The 22,837-nt window shown below is 38.8% G+C and overlaps 5 protein-coding genes across 8 annotated transcripts; 4 read left to right on the top strand and 1 right to left on the bottom strand.

The window, feature by feature from the left end:
* The first annotated feature begins 1,338 nt into the window (after window positions 1–1,338).
* Window positions 1,339–4,071, top strand: LOC140785060 (uncharacterized). 2 transcript variants are annotated; one of them, XM_073132767.1, is made up of 4 exons: window positions 1,339–1,626; window positions 2,318–2,959; window positions 3,024–3,548; window positions 3,650–4,071. In XM_073132767.1, the coding sequence occupies exons 1-4, from the start codon at window positions 1,546–1,548 to the stop codon at window positions 3,779–3,781; spliced, it is 1,380 nt and encodes a 459-aa protein (XP_072988868.1). In that variant the 5' UTR covers window positions 1,339–1,545; the 3' UTR covers window positions 3,782–4,071. The 2 variants fall into 2 exon arrangements, with proteins under 2 accessions (XP_072988868.1, XP_072988866.1); XM_073132765.1 differs by having other exon boundaries at window positions 1,345–1,626; window positions 3,024–4,071.
* Window positions 4,072–4,228: 157 nt separating this feature from the next.
* On the bottom strand, window positions 4,229–6,678 carry LOC140785061 (uncharacterized). 2 transcript variants are annotated; one of them, XM_073132769.1, is made up of 4 exons: window positions 6,398–6,678; window positions 5,511–5,772; window positions 4,469–4,544; window positions 4,229–4,383 (listed from the first exon to the last, which is right to left on the bottom strand). In XM_073132769.1, the coding sequence occupies exons 1-3, from the start codon at window positions 6,557–6,559 to the stop codon at window positions 4,480–4,482; spliced, it is 489 nt and encodes a 162-aa protein (XP_072988870.1). In that variant the 5' UTR covers window positions 6,560–6,678; the 3' UTR covers window positions 4,229–4,383; window positions 4,469–4,479. The 2 variants fall into 2 exon arrangements, with proteins under 2 accessions (XP_072988870.1, XP_072988869.1); XM_073132768.1 differs by having other exon boundaries at window positions 4,229–4,544; window positions 6,398–6,677.
* Window positions 6,679–9,777: 3,099 nt separating this feature from the next.
* LOC140784779 (cation/calcium exchanger 1-like) lies at window positions 9,778–13,317 on the top strand. Of its 2 annotated transcripts, none has more exons than XM_073132329.1 (2): window positions 9,778–11,740; window positions 13,098–13,317. In XM_073132329.1, exon 1 carries the CDS (start codon window positions 9,969–9,971, stop codon window positions 11,646–11,648), a length of 1,680 nt encoding a protein of 559 aa, XP_072988430.1. In that variant the 5' UTR covers window positions 9,778–9,968; the 3' UTR covers window positions 11,649–11,740; window positions 13,098–13,317. The 2 variants fall into 2 exon arrangements, with proteins under 2 accessions (XP_072988430.1, XP_072988429.1); XM_073132328.1 differs by lacking the exon at window positions 13,098–13,317 and adding an exon at window positions 12,683–12,914.
* Window positions 13,318–14,964: 1,647 nt separating this feature from the next.
* Window positions 14,965–18,087, top strand: LOC140784191 (glucan endo-1,3-beta-glucosidase 8-like). Its single transcript, XM_073131442.1, has 2 exons — window positions 14,965–16,137; window positions 16,856–18,087. Exons 1-2 carry the CDS (start codon window positions 15,803–15,805, stop codon window positions 17,970–17,972), a joined length of 1,452 nt encoding a protein of 483 aa, XP_072987543.1. The 5' UTR covers window positions 14,965–15,802; the 3' UTR covers window positions 17,973–18,087.
* Window positions 18,088–20,015: 1,928 nt separating this feature from the next.
* On the top strand, window positions 20,016–22,788 carry LOC140783300 (uncharacterized). Its single transcript, XM_073130134.1, has 7 exons — window positions 20,016–20,388; window positions 20,475–20,551; window positions 20,670–20,804; window positions 21,249–21,303; window positions 21,487–21,574; window positions 22,194–22,292; window positions 22,375–22,788. Exons 1-7 carry the CDS (start codon window positions 20,096–20,098, stop codon window positions 22,498–22,500), a joined length of 873 nt encoding a protein of 290 aa, XP_072986235.1. The 5' UTR covers window positions 20,016–20,095; the 3' UTR covers window positions 22,501–22,788.
* The last annotated feature ends 49 nt before the right edge of the window (window positions 22,789–22,837 follow it).

Below are 22,837 nucleotides of genomic sequence, written 5' to 3'. Positions count from 1 at the left end.
AATACAATGGGTGGGCCGTGGTGGTTACCCATTTGTTTATACCATTGGTTGCTTAGATTTAGAACTCTCTCTCTCTCTCTCTCTCTCTCTCTCTCTCTATATATATATATATATAATTGGCATTTTTCTCGTAGCATACACAAAAGATATATAAACGTGACACAGAGTAACTTATCATAGATGGGGACTGTGATCATTATTATATAGAATAACTTTCCATCCAAATATTTATATGTGTGTGTGTGTGTGTATGGGAGAGAGAGAGAAAAAGGATCTCTATATAGTTTATATGGGGTAAATTTCAAGTTGACCTAAATAGGTTTCAGTTATTGGAAACAGCTCTACTAACTCTTGCATGGACTTCAAAAGGTCGCGTCGAATTATGGAGGAAAGAAAGTGTGGTTCTACTATATGACTGCCAGTAGATGGTAAATATTATAATAGGAGACGACTTCAATCTCTCTTGGTACGTATCTGGACTTATCAACCTTACCTAGAGCTAGGACGAGATACACAAGTAGAGACAAACAACTACAGGCCCACTACTTAGCTGGTTCAGCCTTTTAACATTATATTTGTAATGTGAGGACTGATGATCCACCTGAGTAAGGGTGTAACAAGCTTATTGAATGAATGATTTACAGTCTACGGATGTTGATGTGTAAGAATCTGTAGTTTTTTTTTATATACATTGATCTATATTTTAACGATGCACTTCGTGCACACAAGATTGCTTGCACTGAAATCCGATATATTCAATAATTTCTTCAGAAAAATTATTGTATCTTGTTTTTCCTCTTTGGAAACCATATAACCTTACACGTTTGCGTCAATTCATGAAGAAAATAATAGATTTTTGTCTAAGACTTGCACGGCAAAGCCTTAATTAACCATCCACCCATTGGACCACACAAAATGAATTGCGTACCATTTGATCAATTTTCTTTCCCTTTTTAGTTAGTCCTCCTCCTTTTTTTCCCTTGATAATAGAGCCCGTTTGCCCGGCACTTAGATTATTAAATAATTAGGAGTGATTTGAAGAACTAATCTCTACTTAAGAGTAATTTAGCGTAGATAATTAAAATGATCAAAAGCTGCTCCACAATAACCGTAACCTCTCGTCTCAACAACTAAACAACTTGCTCCTCAAGCTGTCTCGTTTCCAGTACTCCCTCGTCAACGTGACTAGGAGAGTTCTGGTAACCGTCAGTAATCTTACCAACTTTTTATTTTTCTTTTATTATTGCCCAAGTCAGCAAGCCATCGCGTGCTATTGAGGTAAGCTTACCTTTCTGTAACGGAATAGGCTTATACCGGGAGGGAGTAGTTGGGAGCCGTGCTCTTGGACGCAGGACCACTACTACTGCTGCTGCTGCTACCTCCTTTGGCGTCCGTTTTCGCTTCGATCGTGGAAGTTACGAGTTATAAATCGGAGACCAAAAGAAAAAGAAAAGCCAAAGAAAAAGAAAAGAGAGAAGTGAGGAGAGAGAAGAGAAAAAGAGAAGAGAGAGGAGAGAGGAGAGAAGAGTGAAGAGAGTGCAGGTAATGCGGAAGCAAGGAGGAGATGGTGGTGTCCATGTAAACATTAGCAATCCTGCTAGGATGAGTCAGATTAGACCATCCCAGGTGAGAATTCTAATATCCTCTTCTTCTTCTTCTTCTTCTTCTTCTTCCTCCTTCCGCTTTCTTGCTTCAAGAGTCTTGGGTTAATTTGGTTCTCTTCGATCTCCACTGCAACCCAGAATCGAATCACAATGTTCTTTCACTCTTCCCAAATTCGCCATCTCTTGCAGTTCTACTGCATCGAAATTAAGGGATTAATTAAGGGCTAGAGCAAGATCATCTGTTTTCTTCGTTCCTGAATAAGTGGAATCGTTGACCGCCTAATTTATATAGTTTATTGTTCATGGATTAGGTGCGGCTTGACTTCAAACCATTTATGTAAAAAATGATTTACTTAGGTTTCTGTTAATAAGAAGAATATTTTTTTTTAGTATTTTTGAGTAAAGGAGTTGTATTGAGCTAAACACCTCTTTGGCCTCTGTTATAAAAGATGAGCAAATTGACTCTTGAATATTCTTGATAGGATTGTAAGTAATGGGATTTTGATCCTCTCCGTTGAGTTGTACCTATCAATGTGCTTCTCTAATTAGTGCTCATCCAATCATTGGAGAGGTCGGGTTCTTGGGGCTTTAATGGCTTGCTATGGACCACCTTTTTCCCATATTTAAAGTATAAAATGACAGTTTCTTATGATTGGAGTGTGAAATCCTTGAGTAATTTTACATCTCTGTAATCCCTTATTACTCTCTCCCAGGCGTCCGCGTCCTTCCAAGTGGACACAGCCTCCCCTTCTGTTCCGCCGCCGCCCACCACCACCACCGTCGCAGCCACCGTCGCCAAGCTCCTCTTCTTCGCTCACCTCCTCGCCATCGTCATCCTCATCACCTTCCTCGCCATCCACAGCTCTCTCCACCGCCGCCCCGTCTTCCGCCCCATCAACTTCTTCCCCCCACTGCTCGCCTCCGTCGGCACCTCCTCCCTCCTCGCCCTCCTCGCCCTCGTCGCCACCCTCCGGCACCAAGTCTCCTCCCTCAAGACCTCCCTCTGGCTCTCTCCCATGCTATCCTGCGGCGCCGCTGTCCTCCTCCTAGCTTCCGGCACCAGCGTAGACCTCGCCGTCGCTGCCGTTGCCATCGTGTTGACGGTGACCCAATCACTCTACGCCTGTTGGGTCGTCCCCCGGCTTCACCACGCGTACGACATCCTCTACAAATCGATCGAGCTCTCAAGGGTGCCGCTTTCTACGATTAAGTACGTCGCTGTCGCCTTCCTCGCCGGAATTTCGTATGCGTCGCTATGGGTTATTGGAGTCGGCGGCGTTACGGCGGACAAGAGCTCTCGCTTTGCTCCGCTCTACGTGGTAGTGCTGCTGCTTAGCTTAACATGGACCATGCAGGTAAAAATCTGCATAGATTTGCTTAACCCTCTCAATCCGAATCCTTATCCGTATACCTATGCAGGTGATCAAGTACGCGGTGCACGTGGCGGTGGCACGGCTGGCGCACGCAGGGATCACGACGGACGACGGGAGTAGTGCCAGCGAGGCGTTCTGGGACGCGACCACTCGGGCGCTCGGCGACGTGTGCATGGGCGCTGCGGCGGCGCCCTTCGTTACAACGGCGCGCGCCTCGGCACGAGCCATGGGGTTGCTCACCGGTGACTCAGACGAGTTCTTGTTCTCGTGCACGAGTTGCTGTCTCGGGATGGCGGATAGCATGGTGACGAGGGGGAATAGGTGGGGTTTCGTCCACGTCGGGGCGTATCAGAAGGGGTTCGGAGATGCCTCGAGGGTCGTGTGGGATTTGTTCGCGAAGCAGGGGATGAGGAGGCTCGTGGATTTGGATCTCACCGGGTCGTTTTGCTTCCTCGCCGCGACGGGGGTCGGTTCGGCGGCGGCGATCGTGGCGGGGTCGTGGATGATGGCGGTGGAGAAGAGGTACGCAACGGCGACGGTGGTGTATGCGTTCTTCGCGGGCTACTTCTTGGTAATAAAGCTCTGTACCATTCTTTGCATCGTTTCTTTAGAGCATTTCTGCAAACAGGTTGGTTTATATAGTATAGCTTGCATTGCATGTTCCCATCGCAGACTAGGATTGCCATGGCGTGGCCTCAGGCTTGCGTCGCAGCGTACCACGTGGCGTATGCAGAGAACCCGCAGAACCAAGAGTTGGGTTCTTTCATACCGGGTCGGATCCGGGAGCTGCAATTATCTCCATAATGACCTTCGAAGAGCACAAACCATTAGAGAGGACTTATTTCTGCAATTTAGCATTCGGAAGAGAGTGTACAGGAAGAGTTAAAGAGGTTTCAGAGGGAAATTGAAGGTTCTTGCTGCATACTGACAGCTTCTAATTGTAGAGTTCTGAGTTCTTTTACATTTGTAGGGATGTTTTTAGGTAATAGTCTGAAAAGATTTACTAGACCTCAGCTGTCTTTCGAGTACTAAGAGTCTGTGACGTTGTATATAAAAGAGAATATCATAAAAGAAGGCACCTCCATTGTCATCTATTTGAGAGCTTATCAGAGAATATTTCACTGCTGAAGAGAAGATTATGCGTGCACTTAGAGGGCCGGATGTGTGGCAGCTCAGAACACTCAGATGCATGGACGGCGTAGATTGTGCAATCAAAGTGCTGCTCTCTTAATAATGATACTTCCAGGGAGGTACAAGTAATATGCTACTTTTATGGCAAGTTTATGGCAAGTGTCTACAGCAGCAATCATCCAGATAATTGCATTAAATCCAAAACAATGAAGTATCATATTACAACAATCTGAGTGGAGCACTAGCATTTGATAAGTTGAGCCTGTCTACCAAATCTATAACATCAAGCAAAAGTTATAAGCTCATTGGAAGAGTGAAATTGTCATCACCACTGTAAAGAGTTACACTAGAAATCAATACCTTAAGCTCATTCAAATCTCTGTATGACCGCGCCCTCCACATCCCGAGCACATGATGTTTCCGGTCCCTCCACAACCTACGAGGATTTAATATGTATGACATCCAAAAGGAAAAAAAAATGAGGGTATGCTGTTACTGTCAGTACATAAAAGATCAATGGGTTGGTGCTTTGCATTTGAGAGAGATAACATCATAAATGATACATACACAATTTCTATACTACAAGAGGAAGGAAGCAAAAAAAAAAGAGAGTACAAAATGTCAGTTAGGAGATAGGAAAATAGAAGCAGATCACAAGGATTCCCTTGCTTTTGTTAGGAGAAAGAAAAATGAAAGCAGGGCATAAAGCTTAAATACTGTGTGGCTTCAATTATGATTTAGTTGGATACAATAAGCAGAAAAGATATGAGATTATGAGATATATGTTGTAGAGGAAAAGGAAGCAGGACTTGAAGAATTGTACTTCAAACTAAACCTGAAGAAGTAAACAAGAGCTAAGGTCAGGTGACCAGCAGTTGCATGAGATTGGCAAAACAAGTACTATTATTCTATGTTCATGAGCAGCATGGCTTCTGAATAGCACCAATAGCCCTGTAGTTTTTGCCTGACAATTTGCGTACAAGCTTAAACCTGAAGTTTTGAAAAATGGAGAAATGCATAAAAAGGCAATGGAATAGAGACCAACCATAGAGAAAGAAAACAGTCAGTTTACATTGTGTTGCCGACAGTTATTTGAATCTAGCTGATCTTTGAAGGTTAAAATAGACACAGAAGTTGGAGTCTCATTTAATCACTATGCAATGTTTCTTTCATTTTTGAACGGAATGAAGCATTTTTCAGCTACCTAATATTAAGCACCACAAATCACCTAAATATCGACAACCAAAAGATAAATCACAGAACTCAAACTGAAAGACTAGAAGATAATATATGTTTTCTATAGATATAAGATAGTTCAGTCTCCAGAAATTTAGTACTTATAGACCAATAATAACACTGAAATACACAGCATTGGAGCTATGAATATAGTCAAGATTGTTACCTAGGCACCTCACTTTCACAATGACACCTTGACTTTCCAGTATTGAGTCAATGTATAAGCCCGAACCCGAACAAGTTGTACACAGTACTGCACCTTTGGCTTGGCAATCAACACAAGGTGGCTTGTTCCCTATTTCCTTTTTATCCAAAGATAAACCAATTGGTTCCTCAATATTTTCCTCTGGAACAGACTTGTCATAACAGAACAAGGATTCAAGACTTCTCTTGCTTCTCTCCAAGTCGTGCGTCGAACTTGATCTGATCTGTCAGGCAAGAAATTACTCTCAGATACCTCGTAAACAGAACTATCAAACAGAAATGTGCAAGCATTCTTATTGTTTTCCCATAGCATTTGCACACAGCTTCACAGTTCAATTAGCTAGAGCTTTTGTTCTCTTATTTCTTCCACGCATAAGAAATTCTTCAAAACATTATTCTCTTCCAAAACAGAAAGCAAAAATCACCAAAGTTCAGTAACTGCTCTCTCACATAATTTGTTAAAAGTCCACAGATATATCAACAGTTGAAGGATCAATGAAAGAGATGAATTCTAGCATGTTATCTATAATGTTGTTCCATCTCTTGATCAAACCAAATTATTTTCTTTTCCATCTTATTGTTACATCATTACATGTGAATATTTCCTCCAATGTGACATGATCTGACCTTTCCGAATATCAATCCATCTTAACAAACAAATGAGTTAATTCCAAATTTCTAACTACAAGAAAGGACTCGGACAAAATCTCATCTTTTTTTCTTCTTTTGCATTTGAAGAAGTAAATCTCGAATCTTTCACGAGACCCAAAATCCACAAAACCCATCGCCCAATTCGAACCAAACGAAGAAGAACACAAATAAATTCGAAGAAAAAGAAAGGTTTCTAACCCGAGAGGAAATGCAGCGAGGACCCAACGGAGTGGTAACGGAAGCACGAAAATTTGATTCAGCTTCGTTCCCTTTGATCCGAAACCGAAGAGAACGCGGACTGAAGCATGGAACGGAAGGATTCGGTAGAGAAATTGAAGGCGGCTTGATCGAAATCTCCATGGGAAGAATCGAATTTTCTTTTTCTTTTGCAGGAATTAGAGAGGCGTCATCCTTTTGTTAAAAGAGGTTCAAGCTTTGGGCGTATCGAAGCAGCCGGCCCTTCGGCCCTCCGCTTGTGTGATAGATTATAGATATAGCGCAATGACCATAATGCCCTCCTAGTCCTCGTCTCCCGGAGCCCGGTTGACTCGTAGAGTAACTCAGGAGAGGAGAATTTTTATTTAACACCCTGCGGTATACATAATTCATGGTTTACACTTCGCATTATCATTATTTACAATGCAATCCCTACTCTTCCTAATAACAGTCAGTCATGGAGAGAATAGGAGGAGAGGAGGGGAGATATGAGAAAATAGTAGGGTTTCCTCTCCTTTGGATAAATTTATAGGAGATAATAGAGAAAAAAAAGTGAGAAAAAAAAAACTTATAACAATATCCAGACAAATTTTTAAAAAAAATTGTTGTTTCTTACGTTTTTTATATCGAATATAGTCTTATAATTTCTCGGATAATTAGATTGGATTGAATACAGATAGCGCATGAACTACAGACTTAATTCCCTAATATACCAACAAATTATATACATATGGATATGGTACATGTCTAATATAATAAAAATATATAATTAGTTTTTATTATTTTTATAATATCTCAAACTACAGACATAAAAACAATTTTTTAGAAAGCCTGTAGATGATAGTAATTCATGTTACAGTAAAAAAAAACTAAAAAACATAGTATAAAAACCTAGGGGCACACGAAAAATTAGAGATAGACACAGAATCTAATTAAGTTTCACTTTTTAAAAAATTAAAACTAAAAAAAATAAGACTAATTTGGAGCATAACCTCAAACCAAATGAGGCATGAGATCCTACATTTCAAGACATGGCCTTCTTAGCTATTTCATTTCTTCTTTTTTGTTCAAAGGAAGCGACCATTTGATCGACCAAATCCAACATAAAATTAAAACAGAACAGAAGATCAGCTGAGTCACAGGCAAGACATCTTCGTCGCCCATGGAATCAAAAGATTTCATCCATGACCTTGACGACTATGGCTGCGGTGGCCCCGGTAGCCATGGACTCGCCGGCAACGACTGTTGTGGCCCCGACCTTGGTGACATTAATCAAAGCAAAATAGGGAGGAGAGGGAGGAGAAGAGAGATAAGAGGAAGGAGGAGAAGGAGAAGGAGCATTTAGTGTCATGTTTAACCTCTTCAATGGTTCCTATTTTAATACGTGAATAACTGAGTAATAGGCACGACCTTGCAGGAGCATTTAGTTAGTGCTTATTTAATGTTAGTATGGGCTCATAGTTCGCGTTTCTAAGAAGCAAGCATGGCCTAATCAAAGGATGAAGAGCGAGTTAAAGGTGAATATTTTATGGCATAATAATGTATGATGTGTGAATTTTTCCTACATTTAATCTATTCATGATAAAAATTATGAGTTTGATTCCTTCGTTGATGTTGGGTTTAGTATTTAATGTATTTTTCATCCTGCAAATTTAATTAATATGGTGTTGGATTAGAATATGTATTATGGGTACTCGTATAATTTTATTATAGAGTTAAATAAATTATGCACGCTTCTTTCTTACCGTAAGGATACTCGATGGAAATATAACGGTTACGATCCTAAAAAATAATATGAATGCCAAAAAAATAATACCGGTTCAATGAGTAATTATTTATCTTAAAAATATATTATCTTGCACGCTATTTATATATATATCTCTAATTAATTTAAGATTGATTTAAACTAAAATTTGATAACACATAAATATAGAAAATTAAATTTAAATTAAAATCTATCTCTTATAAAGATAAAGAATCAAATTTAAATTATCTAATTTTTAAATGATATATTATATAATTAAGGCATAATCATATCTATTACACTTCATATATAAGAGAGAGAAATATTAACAAAAGAAAAGAAACGTGTAACCTTAAAATTAGATACATGTAATCTAATCTTTTTTATGTAATATTATTTTGAAATCCGTGCTTGAATATAAACAAAACTGACTATTATAACTTATTAGATGAGGATTATAAATTTTAAAGGGGTATTAAAGTATCTGCCATAAATTATACTGTAATATTAAGGTAGTTAGTCGAAGTAATTATAGTATGTCATATAAAAATTATCAGTAAAATGGAGAAGTAGATTACAAATTGTTCAAAGATGCGGAATATTAACACTATTATCTTGTTAGTTTGGAAATTCCCTAAGGTTGTGATGAAGTTAATAAATGTTAGGAGTCGTGGGCATGCTATAAACACGTTGAAAAGAACAAGATGCGATAGACAATAACTAAAGGATGGGTCGACACAATAATACACAAGATTGTCATTGCCGTACCGTGGTCTTCAATTTATGTGATATGTACTTTGAATAGTTATACTTAAATTATTTTGGTTGAGTTGGCACATCCATAACATTAAAATTAAAAATTAGAACCAAAAAATAGTTTAGAAATTAGCAAATTAATTATGTTACTGTGACCAATAACCCTGTTGGAGGATTCGTCATACTTACATGCATAAAAGTAAGTTAATAACTTAAGAAAAATATCATGAATTGGCCAAATCTGATTCTTATTAGTATACTATTATTATAACAAATGTGTGTATAACAAGAGATATATATATATATTTTTAATATAAAATTATGCATCAGAAATCATCCATACTGCATAAGTTGAACATTGATTAGAATTATTGAATTGGCACGATTAATACCCAAACCGACTCGTATAGATTGTCGGCAACGAGTTTACATATCATGCGACCTTAACATTTAACATCAAAACTAATATATTTTTATAGGAAACAAACAGATAATACTTATTAGGAATTAAAATTGAGAAAAAGAAAGAAAGAAAGGATATAGAGAGCCAGCTCTACCCACCCATCCTACCAGAATGTACTGAAGAAATGCCAAATGGATCTCACCTTTTGACGCTTTCACACTGCCTCTTCCTTCTATACTACTCCACACGGATTAGACTAAATGTACCGCGTTAGGATCCGTTTGCAAGTCCATTATTGAGCACTCAGAATACTTCTCACTCGCACAGCAGCTAATCAGACGCTCCCAACTAAGTCAACAAGCATCCATTCCTACATTCTTCTCTGCATATGATCCGTACAGATTTCTCAACCTCTCTATTAATAATGCATCCTTTAGCCTTCCTCTTCTCTCTCTCTCTCTCTCTCTCTCTCTCTCTCTCTCGTGCGATCCAAACGGCGGCGTCCATTCCCATCCTCCTTTACTTCTTCGCGTGTAACTCCCGATTCTATTGGAGAATTCGATTCAGCAAACAGAACCCATGTCTTGGAATCGCTTCCCTTCCATTGCTCTTCTCGCAATTCTCCTCTGACCTCCTCCTCTTCTTCTTTAATGGCTTTTCTTACATCCTTCAACAAGCTTACTGCACTCATAACCTTCTCCTTCTTCCTCCTCTTTTTCTTCTCCTTCTTCCTCGTAAACCATCTCAATCCCTCTCCTCCTCGCCTCTCAACTCCTCCGCGAACAGAGCAAGACGACTGCCAAGAACTGGAGGGTTTAAAAGACCACAACACCAAGTGCGCGTATCTCAAATCCCATATCCCATGCGTCCCCCAAGGCTACATCGACTACCTCCAAGTCTTCTACTGCACTTGTGGGCAATACCCACTTCTCGGTTACCTTCTCTTCGCTCTGTGGCTTGTAATACTCTTCTACTTACTCGGCAACACCACCTCCCAATACTTCTGCTCCTCATTGGAGAGCCTCTCGAACCTCCTCATGCTTCCTCCCACCATAGCCGGCGTCACGCTTCTCTCCCTGGGCAATGGAGCCCCCGATGTCTTCTCCAGTGTGGTCTCCTTCGCCGGCGCCGGCGTCGGCGTTGGCGAAGTTGGCCTCAGTAGCATTATGGGCGGTGCGCTCTTCGTCTCGACCGTTGTCGTGGGGCTAATTAGCCTCTTGGTTAGCTCGCGCTGCGTCGCAATTGATCAAAAAAGCTTTGTGAGGGATCTCTGCTTCTTAATCCTGGTGCTATGTTCTTTGCTTGCTATGATGGTCTTTGGAACAATCACACTATGGGGATCAATCTCCTTCTTTTCCCTCTATATTGCCTATATTGTACTAGTTTGGACTTCCCATTATTGTGGACAAAGGAACCTTGAAGAATTGGAGGTGCCGTTGTTAAAGGAGTCAGAAGTGGAAGATTTGGAAAGCAACAATCTTGTAATCGTAACATATTACAAGTCCAGTGTATCAAGTTGGAGTTACTACTCAAGTTGGTTCTTCTATCTCATTGAGATGCCTCTATATCTACCAAGAAGGTTGACAATTCCGGATGTTTCAGAGGAGAGATGGTCGAAGCCCTTCGCCGTCGCTTCCGCCGCCTTTTCGCCGGTCCTCCTAGCAGCAATTTGGAATTCCCAGAGCGATCAAATGAGCTCAGAAGAGAAGCTAACAGTATACTTGGTTGGTTCCTTGGTAGGAATTGTTCTTGGTCTCGTTGCATTGGAGACAACTGAGAAGGCCCACCCTCCTGAGAAGTGCTTGTTTCCTTGGCTAGCAGGTGGATTCCTAATGAGTATGATCTGGACTTATATGATAGCAAGGGAGCTTGTTTCCTTGCTAGTCTCAGTTGGTCGTATAGTTGGCATAAGCCCTGCAATTCTAGGACTAAGTGTCTTGGCCTGGGGCAACTCACTTGGAGATCTTATAGCTAACATTGCAATGGCTGTCCATGGTGGCATTGATGGTGTCCAGATTGCAATCTCTGGTTGCTATGCAGGGCCTATCTTTAACACAGTGGTGGGATTGGGTCTATCCCTTGTGCTGGCTTCATGGAATGTGCACCCTTCTCCCTTTGTGATACCCCAAGATTCCTCTTTGTTTCAGACTCTGGGATTCCTAATTGGTGGACTGCTTTGGGCTCTCTTCATACTGCCAAGGAGGGAGATGAAGCTGGATAGAGTTCTGGGTGTTGGCTTGCTGGCTTTGTACCTTTGCTTCCTTTCCTTGAGGCTAACTGAGAGCCTTGGATTGGTGCAGTTTGGGGCCTCTCCCAATGCAAATAGTTAATGGTGGGTGAGCAGTACTAATTACCTTTCTACTAAGTTGCAGGGAGTAGGGAGGGCCCTGCATGCCCCTTGTGAACCTCTACAAGGACAAAGGTATTTTGTCTCAGTTCTTGGAGGTTTCTTAATTTTCTGAGGTGCCCACTTGCATATATTTATGTGGGCCTAATGCTTATAGTTGAAATGTGGCTTACTTGCAAGGATAGATGTAGAGTTTTCACCAAAATTTTCTCTTCTTGTATGGTGACCACAATATTGACAGGGTGATGTGTTGTTTGTTTTCATATCACATAGCCATGTCACACCAACTATTTACTAACACCCATTTACTTTTGATTGAGTAAATCCGCTTGCTAACTTATTATGAAATAAAAATAAATGTATTTAATATAAATCTCTCTATACTAATATAGTAAGTAAATAATTAATTATAATACCTACTTCCCTCTCATCTCATTTTCTATGGAACATTTTTATTTTTACTAATTACTATCATTTCACTCGCAATTTCTTTTCTCCACGCATATTTACTATAAAAGATATTTTAGTCATTTATCATTATTATCTCAACCTTAAGTCATATGAAATACTGCTATACATTTTTTTATACTAGCAAAAAAAATTAGAATAATTATATTCATATTAACTTTATTTCACTTATGAACAGAATGTTGGCATCTTATAACCATTTCCCTCTTAGACCTTCTTGGATAACTTATTTATTGAAATGGTCCCATCTTTCAAACTTAGTTGCCACCTCAGGCTCTCAAATACTATGTAGCCTTTTGACTACCAACTCCTTGGTTAGTTCATTGCACCTCCACTTTGCTTGCAAAGTGAAGCTTCTGTTCCTACTTCCAAGGTGGTGATGACAAATTGGCAACAACTGAGAACTGCTCATCATCTCTTGGCTCTTTCTTTAGCTGCATCAAATGATTTAAACCAGACAAATCCTGTGGTCTTGGACTCAACCATGACACGAGTCTCGTGGATTTGTTTGCATCTGTTAACACTCTGCCATCTCTCATCTCCATCCAGGATGTGAATTGGTTTGAAAGGATAAAGATGTTGATATTTATGGAGTGGAGATTGCTTACTATCCACAAAGGGAACACTGGAGAATAACAATAATACCCTTGTGGAAGATATCTCGATCAACCAAGTTTGAAATGATGTGTAATTTCTCTATCAATAGTAACTTTGGACCTATAAATGTTGATTATCTTTTGGATCTGGACAGCTAGAAATATATTTAATTTCTTTGTAACCACTTTACAAGCAACTGTGACTGCCAACCGCTCATATGATAGCTTAGTTTTTTTTGGGAAAGAGATGATAGCTTAGTTCATGAGCAAACATTTCATAGAAGTCATATGGTTAGCTTTATTATAGTGTATACTGTCATGTGATTGTATTAGCTGACATAATCTTCTTTAATTATAACTTTTTGCAGCTTATTCGTTTATTTGATGCCTGCTATTCTCAACAACAAAGAAGAAAATGATCAAGAGAAAAGGTGACAACAATTAGAAATATAAATTAGAGTTAATAATAGTTAGACCTGAACTGTAGCCCACTTTCATATAGACCTTTTATTTTCTTCAATTATTGGACCCCATAACTATCTAATGTCTCCCACATTGTTAATAAAGAAAACGCTAAATATTAATTTACTTTTCTCTAGCTCTTTCCTCTAAAACAAGAGTAAAATTATTTTCTGATGGTATAAAGTTGATCATGTGATAATCACATGATATGTTTTAATATAAATTTCTAAAGGGTAACTTGTGAAAGGAGCATTTCAGATATTTTATATAATTAAAGAAGTCAATATAGATTTTTTTTTTGATGAATATATATATATAGATATATGAAAATGGGTAATAGTTGATAGTTTCTAAGGTCAGGGTTTTGATATCTTTTTCAATTCTATAATTTTTTAATGTATGAAAAAAGTGATTGTCCTGCATAATGATTATAGTGCAGAAGAAATTTATTCAAAACCTTAGAAGTGGTGTTTATGAATAGGATATCAACAGCGAGAGCAAGAAGAAGAAGAGAGGATGATAATAGGCTATGAGTTGGGCTATATATGGATTAGGAGTCAGGATGCTAAATATAAATAATCTCATATTTGGGCTAAATTCAAGCCTAAAACCTTTGGCCGAGTTCAGGCGGGGCTTAGGGCTAGCCATTTGAATCATATTTCTAAACTAAATTAGTGTCTTGGGATTTTTCTGTAATACAATTACATTTCCTACTATATCAATGCGAGCATAACCCCATCACTAACTGCCTTAAAATTGGAAAGATAACATAGTTATATAAATTAAGTTAAAAGCAATCCTTTCTTCTTTTCTTTAAAAGAGAAGAAGAAAGAATTGAAAGCCACCGAGTGCATCATCATTTTTCAATCCGAACTGTATTAGGATTATTTTTACTCTTTTTTTAAGGTATTCTTCGAATCACACATTATATTTTATTTATTTTGTGATTCACATATTATGTTTGACGATATATAATCCGACTCTTTATTTTTTTTATAATTATCGTTTAACATCTTAATATTATTTTAACTAACTGATATCGATCAAATTATTAAAATATTATAATCATTATTTTTTCTCTTTACCGCCCTTCATCCGAAGAAGTCATAAATAATTTAGGTATTTATAAACTATTTTATATATTATTAAAAAAAGTAGGAGTCGAATTATAAAAATTTAAAAAAAATTAGTGTGAATTGTAAAATAGATAAAATATAGAATGTGACTCGTAAACTTTTCTATTTTTTATCCTTATATTTTTCTGCAACTAAGGAAGATTACTTGTCAAATTCAAGAAACTTATGGGAAGATTTGATTACGACAAATGGATATAAATATACGAAATAATATATACGAAAATAAAAAGATTAGCACTGGCCATGGGCCCAAATAAGCCCAATTGATCTTGTGGTGATGGAAGCCTCTGCCGATGAGATGAGCTTGGAGGGCAGTTTGGTAAGATTCTATCACAAATGGTCGATGTCGGCCGCCGACCCACCCCGGAGCGAAGAAGCGGACAAACTCCTTTACGGAAAGGAGAATCAAATGCCACGAATCTTGAAGAAAATGACGATAACGCCACTTCGTTGAGTTGCGAAATTACCGTAATGCCCTCCTCCGGGTCGCTTTACACAGCGGTTCGACGTGGGCGGGTGCTGGACCTGGACAGCGCGCGCCTCGTCAGCTCCTAATCGCGAGGGGATCTAAATTTACTCGCTAAAATGACGAAAACGCCCTTGTCGTGCTTCTATAACCTTCCCTCCTCGAGAGCACTTGGGAAAGTACGGTTCGAGTTTTTTTTTTCTCTCTCTCTCTCTCTCTTTTTCTTTTTTGGTTTATTCTGGTTCATATGAGCTTCGGTAGTTGATCCTATTGTTTAGTTTATGTTGGATCTCATCTCCTGCTTAGTTGATACTTATTTCACGGTTTCAACGTAGTGGAGGCAATAGATTCTCCCAACTGGGAGTCGGTCGGAAGGTGGTTGGTTATATATCCAGTGGCGTATTTTAGTTGTTCTGGTGAACTACCTTGATATATATCTTGTATATTTCGTTGATACCCAACTCGCGATTCTGATTTCTTGTGCTGGTTTGGAGGGGTGATTCGTGTTTAAATTAGTTATATAGTTTTGCTATCACCAGTTGCCATTGAGTCAAATGTGGAAGAAAAATCGGATCTTTTGGTAGAATTTAATCCTTGTCAGCTTACTGTTGTTCTCTTTTGATTGTTCCACATCAATGCCAGCTGCTTCTTTCTTCATAACTGAGCTCTTTTTGCAATACCCATTTTTGGATATCTGAGATTATTATCAGAAAAGATCGATTTGTTCTTGTGGTTCTTGGTGTTCTCTCCTTTATCCCTCTATATTCCTCTGACCCTGTCCCTGTCTTGGTCAAAGAGATAGGCACTAAAAGTTACTCTTTATTAGTTCTGTCTTCTTGCACACAATTTTTTTGGGATTATTACATAATAGAATTCGATTATCCTTGCCTCTTCTGAAAGGTGGCACTTTGCTTTAGTTCCTGGAATCTTCTATTGTATGTGATATACCCTTCACTTTCTATCCTTTATCTCTTCAAAAGTTTCCAATTTTTTAGTCCAGAGATTAGATATGGCTAGCCTTCGATTTTTAATAGGGGTTCTGGTGCTTGGGTTCTTCTTCTACTCCTCCATGGTTGAAGGCCTCGGAGTGAACTGGGGGACTATGGCAAGTCACCCCTTGCCACCAAAGATTGTTGTGCAACTCCTTAAGCAAAATGGGATCAAGAAGGTCAAACTTTTTGATGCTGATGCAAACACCATGAATGCTCTGGCTGGGAGTGGCCTCGAAGTGATGATTGCAATCCCGAATAATATGCTTGGATTGATGATTGATTATGGTACAGCAAAGAAGTGGGTGAATCGGAACGTAACTCGATACAATTTCGATGGAGGAGTAACCATCAAGTGAGTACAAATTATGTCACTTCAATCCAATTTGTTTCTGTTGCAGTTCAATTTCAGCAGATGATAGTTATGAACTTCTCTCAACTGTTGCAAGATTTTTCTCTGCCAAAATAATGTTTTCATGACGGCATGATTCAATCTGCCATGAATAGAGGCAATTTACAGATGAATATTGATGATTTATTTTTGAGTGGATCTTCTTAATCTTTTATTCTTTTCTTCGGTTGCTATTGGAGAGAAATGATTTACATCTTAGCAATAATACAACCTAAAAGTTCTCAAGTTGTATAAGTTTGATCGGTCATACACATTGAATTAATGCATCATTGATTATAGATTGCTACTTTTGATTAATGACCACCTCCACCTTCTTAAGTTGTTCTGATTTTTATTTTTATTTTTTTGAAAAAAAAAAGATATTTGTGTCTTACCATACAGAGTTCTAACTATGCGTGTTCGGCTAATTCATCCATGTCTCTCTCCATAACACGTAGATATGATTGAATGTTTTAAAGTCAACCAAGTATCGGATTACGCTTCTTCGATATTGATGTGGTAAAAAAGAGTTGAAGTCAACTCTTCGGTAGTCTAATTCTGCTACCTTTTCTATTAAAAACAGAGCCTCTTCGATTGATCTAGAGTAAAGTTTCTTATACGAAATTCTCTCTGAAGAAATGTTCTGAATGAATGAATGCCTTCCGCGATGCTTTTGTTGTAGATATGTAGCTGTCGGAAATGAGCCTTTCCTGTCGGCTTACAATGGCTCGTTCTTGAATGTGACCCTTCCCGCCCTTCAGAACATCCAGAATGCTCTCAATGAGGCAGGCGTTGGCGACACCATAAAGGCCACTGTCCCCCTTAATGCCGACGTCTACAATTCCCCTGCGAACAGCCCGGTACCATCTGCCGGAAGATTCCGAACCGACATCAGTGATCTCATGACGGAGATCGTCCAGTTCCTCAACCACAGCGGCGCACCCTTCACCGTTAACATCTACCCTTTCTTAAGCTTGTATGACAACGATAACTTCCCACTGGACTACGCTTTCTTCGACGGCACAAGCAATCCGGTAGTCGACAACGGAATCCAGTACACCAACGTGTTTGATGCCAACTTCGATACTCTGCTCTCAGCTCTCAAGGCAGTTGGCTTGGGCAATTTGCAAATCCTCGTCGGAGAGGTTGGTTGGCCGACTGACGGAGACATTCACGCAACGACAGCATATGCGCAGAGGTTCTACAACGGCCTTCTAAAGCGTTTAGGTGCGAATCAAGGGACACCTCTGCGGCCCAACCAATACATAGAAGTCTATCTATTCAGCCTGATCGACGAAGATGCCAAGAGCATTGCTCCGGGGAACTTTGAACGCCACTGGGGAGTCTTGAAGTACGACGGGCAGCCAAAGTATCCAATGGATCTTTCTGGTCAGGGACAGAACACGATGCTCGTCGCAGCGAAGGGCGTGGAGTATCTGCCGCGAACTTGGTGCGTGTTCAATCCAAATGCACAGGATCTAAGCAAACTAGGCGATAGCATCACGTATGCTTGTGAAAGCTCTGACTGCACTTCGCTTGGCTATGGGTCTACCTGCAATGGCTTGGATGCCAATGGAAATGCCTCTTATGCCTTCAACATGTACTACCAAGTTCAGAGTCAGAAGGACATGAGCTGTTATTTCAACGGTCTGGCAACTCGAACGACGCAAAACCCCTCCACGCAAAGCTGCAATTTTACAATCCAAATCGTGACATCTGGTTCACCTGATCTCCTTGCACCATTGCTAGCAACGGTCGTGCTTGTATCATTATCCCTTACACTGCTACTTTCACTCTAGATGAATTTATTTGTAGCATTAAAAAACACAGTTACTTGTTTATTTGATTGTGTTTGTTAGCCACTCGTACTGATGTGTATATATATAGATCTCCATATCCCACTACTTTATTTTATGTGGATTTCTTGGTATGTGAAGCCACACCTGTAGTAAGTGCCACATGCTGTTGTAGGTTTATATTCCCAGCATGGGCATGTGCATACTTGGATTGCACACAGTCTTGTGATGAAGAACATGCACTAAAGTTTGTCATACCCCCTCACTAATCTAGATTAATTCATAATCTAAAGGTTATTGGTTTTTTTTTAGTAAATCCGGTACCCTTCTAATAAATAACCTTTAAGATGCTAGCAATGATATAACTCTGTTGTTAAACTAAAGTAGTTAGAACAATCAGAGAGGAGTTCGAAATTAAGGGGTAAACTTTGCAAAGTTCTTTTTGTACCCCTGATATATAGAGAAAGGGCCGGGTCTGTCTCTCATGTTGACTGATAAATATTTAGGGAGGGTACGGAAGAAGAACACTTCTTATAGTTATTAAAGTTTTCAGTATGGAAGTATAAATAAACAAAGAGCTCTCTCAGATGGTGTCAAGAGACTGAGATGGATATATATTAAATCAAAGTCACATGCATTCATAGGAAGTGGCAAGAAAGCAGCTGGCTTTATATTTTTGTCAAAGCAGCAAAGTTCAAAGCTTTACTTGCTTTCTATCTAATCCTAGCTGAGACATGGAAGATGGTGTTGCTTTGCTGGGACAATGGGAATAATAAATTCTTTATCTATTCCAACCTTATCCGGCCTTTATGCAAGTAAACCGAATAAAAACCATTAGAGATGAGTTGGGGACACAATTGCATGTTAGATACTCTTAATTTAAAAAAAGAAAGAAAGATATCAGATAGTTTGCTTAAATATTTTTGGTTAATGTGGGAGAAGGGGGATGGGGGCTCCTAAACAGCTGAAAGACCTATTCCTTAATAAGATAAAAGATCAAGTTGAAGACAGGCAACCGTCTTTTGTGAGCTCGGCTAGAGATCTAAATGAGTTAAGTCGAGCTGATTCGAGCTGGCCCGATTTAGTTATTACAGTTCTAATTACATAGATAGATTGAAGCAAAGATCTAATGGAGATAAATCTACAGCTGATTGCTAGGAGATCCAGATGTAACTTGTGTCCATGTACTTTGGCGGGCCAAGATGGAACTCTAAATTGCACACTCAGATGGCAGAAAAATAAAAAATAAAAAATTGAAGGTTCCTGACGTTACCTTTAGGTCAAAGAATGGTAGAGGATTCAGATATAACTGATTGGCTCTAAGTTTCCACTCTGTGTTAGTGATACAGATATAGAGTATGGATACTAAAACATATGAACAATTTCTTTTGTTAGCAAAGATTAATTTCTTAGTCAAAAAATATGAAAGAGATTTATTCGTAATCGACTCCTCCCTTCTATGAGTGTATTTGTGTACAGTCATAATATATATATATATATATACACTTCGAATATTTGTTTTGAGCTATAATTACAGATAAATATATCCAAACTCCAAAGAGTGGGGAGGTGGCCTTTTGCAATAAGGCTAAGATAGGTGAATTATTTGCAAAAGGACCCAAAGAATATTTCAAATCAGGTTTTCTTCTCCAATTAGCAGTGACCAAGCCTAAAAGATATTTATATTTAAAGATTTTACATAATTACACTTAAAACTTTTAAAATATTATAATTATCACTTCATTATTTAAAATATAATAATTGCCTTAAATTTTAACAGAATTCCTAACAAATTATTATTAGAGTTAATAATATCTTCTTCTTTTTTAAATTTAAAGTGCAAAATAGTTATTGACAATTTTATCTTACATAAAAATAATATATATATATATATATATTTCGTTGTACTAATAGTATTAGATATGATGCTATATAGTTTTTAATAATTTATATAAAGCCAAATTAGTATATTTTTTTAATCTAAATTATAGAATGTTTTAAAAAAATACTTATATAAAAAAATCTCTTGTGTTTAGGATTATGCTAGTATTCTAGCAAAGGTACAAATATCCAGTATTCCCTTATTACAGGGGCAAAAACCTTATCCCCAGGAGATTCTGGGAACAATGGAAGCAGCAGCGAGCTCCATTATCTCCTCCTCTTCTCCGAGAACCCATTTCCCTCTCAACCCGTCCTCCTCTTCTTCTCCTCCTCCTTCAAGGCATTCCCTTCTCACAAATTTCCGCTCCAGACCTCTAAAATCCATAACCCTCTCGCCTTCTTCGCGGACACCTCTTCTCCCTCCTCCTCTCGCCGTCGCCGAGACCCTCGAGCAAGCAGCGCGCACCTCGTCTCCGCCGATTAAGGTCGATAAGACCGGGAGGTTTTGTAGCCCGAGAGCTGCGCGGGAGCTCGCACTGTGAGTTCTAGTCTGTTAGATACTTGGATTAGATGTTTGGATAGCTTATACGAGGATAGGATTATAATTGGAGAATTCTGTGGTAGGATGATATCTTATGCTGCGTGCTTGGAAGGGTCTGACCCGGTTCGGCTTTTTGACAAGAGGGTCAATGCTAAAAGAGGTCATTCAATTCATGCAATTTATCACGACTAGTGATATTTGAACAACTAAAGATTGTTTTTTTTTTTAAGAGTTTGGATATTGTTTTATTTGGTCGGAATGGGGATCTTTGTGTTCAGAGCCGGGATTTGTTTGGGATAACACGGCGCTGTTGAAGTATGATCACATGAGTTTTGGCGGGGCGCCAGTGCAGGCTGGGACGGAGGAAGAGGCGGAGGAGTTGATGCTGCAGAATGAAAAAGATTCAGCTATTGGTAATTGGAAGTTCTCTCTAGCTCCTTATCATGTTTGTTTTGCTCCATTATTTGAAATTTTGAATGCTCTCGTACATTGTTGATCTGATTTTTAGAACGCCCTGTTCATTTAAGAATCCAATTGGGAATAATGTTACCATTCTAGTGTCTATAATTCTTTTCTTATCTCTAGGGCTTCCTTAAGATCACTAGCGTAGATGGGTGTACATTACGTGTGGTTCACTAGTTCAAGAATGAAGAATCTCATAGTAGTGCTTAAATTCTATGTAAACTGTATTTCAGTGATGTGCCATGGTTTCAGGCTGGTACTTGTCTAGTAATTATCATAGACACTGGCGGGATTCTAATTTATAATTTTGTCGGAATTGTGAACATGATACAAACAATTACCCAAATAACTCTTACAAGCTGAAAAGTTGACAAGTTGTGTCTTGTGCTTTTCAGAAGCAGAAGTCTTATCAGCTCCTCCAAAAGTGGTGTACAACAGATTTGTTCTACGGTACCTTCCTAGGCTCATCAATATTTTATTTTTCCCTGTGAATCTGGCTAGCAGTGAAATCTAAAAGTAGTTGTTCTGGCTTGGAATAAGAGTTGATTATATTGAATTGGTGATAATTACAAGCTCTAGGTTTATTTGGATATGTAATATATGATCAAGAAGAAATTTGTTTAACTTATGCAGTTTTGCGAGGGAAATCTTGGAAGCTGTGGGTAATGAGTGGAATCAGCACGTCCTTGTTATCGACAAAATAATTCCTCAGAATTGGAAGGTTTGATTTATTCTTCTTATTTTGTTGATGGGCAAAATTCTTCACCTTGCTACCTCTGCACTGATTAATGGAGTCAGTGTATGGCATCTCTGCTGAACTTTCCTGTAGAACATTTTCTGTTTTAGTTAATGCTGTTTTAGGTTCTCTATAGCTAACTTTAGCTGGCTATTGTCTGCTGAATATTGCTACAAAATTCAGAAATTTCTTTTGTCTGAGTTTATTGTTATCACTGTTTCTCGAGAGAATAATTTTCATATCTGCATGGCAACGCTGCACGGTTTGTAGATTCTGATTCATTAGAAACTTCGCCCAATAATTGAGGTCATTTCCGAAGACTGGATAAAAGTTTCATCACAAGTTGTCAGAACTACTTAGTTTGTTCCATTTTCTTAAAACGAATATCTTCTATTGCTAGCAGCATCCTATAAAAGGATGTTTTTTATTTTCAGATTATATGCTCTCTAGTGCTTGGTTAGTTCTTTTACCTTTATTGTGTGTTGAATTTAAATCCTGCATATCTATTGCCGTTCCTCTTACTTCTTTTCTCCTGTTTTCTTTTCTTTTTGATAAAAAGAGCTGGGAGGTCATCTTTGCTAATCTATTAAAATCCCATTTGCAGGATGAGCCTGTAGCAAGGATATTGGAGCTCTGCATTCTTCATCTCGCAATGGCAGAGATAACCGCCAAAGGAACACGCCACCAAATTGTCATTAATGAGGTTGGTATGCTATTCTCCCATTCTTTCGTGTTTTATCTCGACTTAATCTTGTGCATATTTTCTGCTGTGTCATTTCATGAAGGCGGTTGATCTTGCGAAACGGTTCTGTGACGGTGGTGCCCCCCGGATAATAAACGGATGCCTTAGAACATTTGTAAAAGATTACACTAACATCGACACTTTTCAGCCCTTAGAATCAAAAGCCTAGGATTTTTGATTTCATCTATATACATCTGGAAGAAGAAAGAAGAAAACTTGGAAAATCCCGTTCCCTGTTTGTCAAGCACTACCACTTACGTTACGTACCTGGGATGAGTGGCCTGAGAAGGGAAATCTATGGTTGGTTATATTTGATGTAGAAATTATGACTATTTTGATTTATGATGATGAGAAATTGTCAAAGTTGCTTTTAGTGTATGAATTCCACACTGATGTATAAATTAAGCATACAGTGAGAACCTCACATGAACTTAAAATGATGCTTATATTCAGCGTATGTTGTATTATCTTTAATGTATTCTACTCTCCATGGCCCTCTGCAATAT

This window comes from Typha latifolia, chromosome 3, assembly GCF_019914945.1.
Source record: "Typha latifolia isolate L0001 chromosome 3, TyphaL0001v2, whole genome shotgun sequence".
Lineage (NCBI taxonomy): Eukaryota > Viridiplantae > Streptophyta > Magnoliopsida > Poales > Typhaceae > Typha > Typha latifolia.
The sequence above is the reverse complement of the archived record's forward strand: the minus strand, read 5'-3'. Positions and strand labels throughout refer to the sequence as shown.

Coding starts and splice junctions, on each gene's coding strand:
- LOC140785060 (XM_073132765.1), top strand. CDS start 1,546: ATGCGGAAGCAAGGAGGAGATGGTGGTGTCCATGTAAACATTAGCAAT. Junction 1,627..2,317: donor GTCAGATTAGACCATCCCAG/GTGAGAATTCTA, acceptor ACTCTCTCCCAG/GCGTCCGCGTCCTTCCAAGT. Junction 2,960..3,023: donor GCTTAACATGGACCATGCAG/GTAAAAATCTGC, acceptor ATACCTATGCAG/GTGATCAAGTACGCGGTGCA.
- LOC140785061 (XM_073132769.1), bottom strand. CDS start 6,559: ATGGAGATTTCGATCAAGCCGCCTTCAATTTCTCTACCGAATCCTTCC. Junction 5,773..6,397: donor CTCGCTGCATTTCCTCTCGG/GTTAGAAACCTT, acceptor CTTGCCTGACAG/ATCAGATCAAGTTCGACGCA. Junction 4,545..5,510: donor TGTGAAAGTGAGGTGCCTAG/GTAACAATCTTG, acceptor AAATCCTCGTAG/GTTGTGGAGGGACCGGAAAC.
- LOC140784779 (XM_073132329.1), top strand. CDS start 9,969: ATGGCTTTTCTTACATCCTTCAACAAGCTTACTGCACTCATAACCTTC.
- LOC140784191 (XM_073131442.1), top strand. CDS start 15,803: ATGGCTAGCCTTCGATTTTTAATAGGGGTTCTGGTGCTTGGGTTCTTC. Junction 16,138..16,855: donor GATGGAGGAGTAACCATCAA/GTGAGTACAAAT, acceptor CTTTTGTTGTAG/ATATGTAGCTGTCGGAAATG.
- LOC140783300 (XM_073130134.1), top strand. CDS start 20,096: ATGGAAGCAGCAGCGAGCTCCATTATCTCCTCCTCTTCTCCGAGAACC. Junction 20,552..20,669: donor GAGGGTCAATGCTAAAAGAG/GTCATTCAATTC, acceptor CTTTGTGTTCAG/AGCCGGGATTTGTTTGGGAT. Junction 21,304..21,486: donor TACAACAGATTTGTTCTACG/GTACCTTCCTAG, acceptor TAACTTATGCAG/TTTTGCGAGGGAAATCTTGG.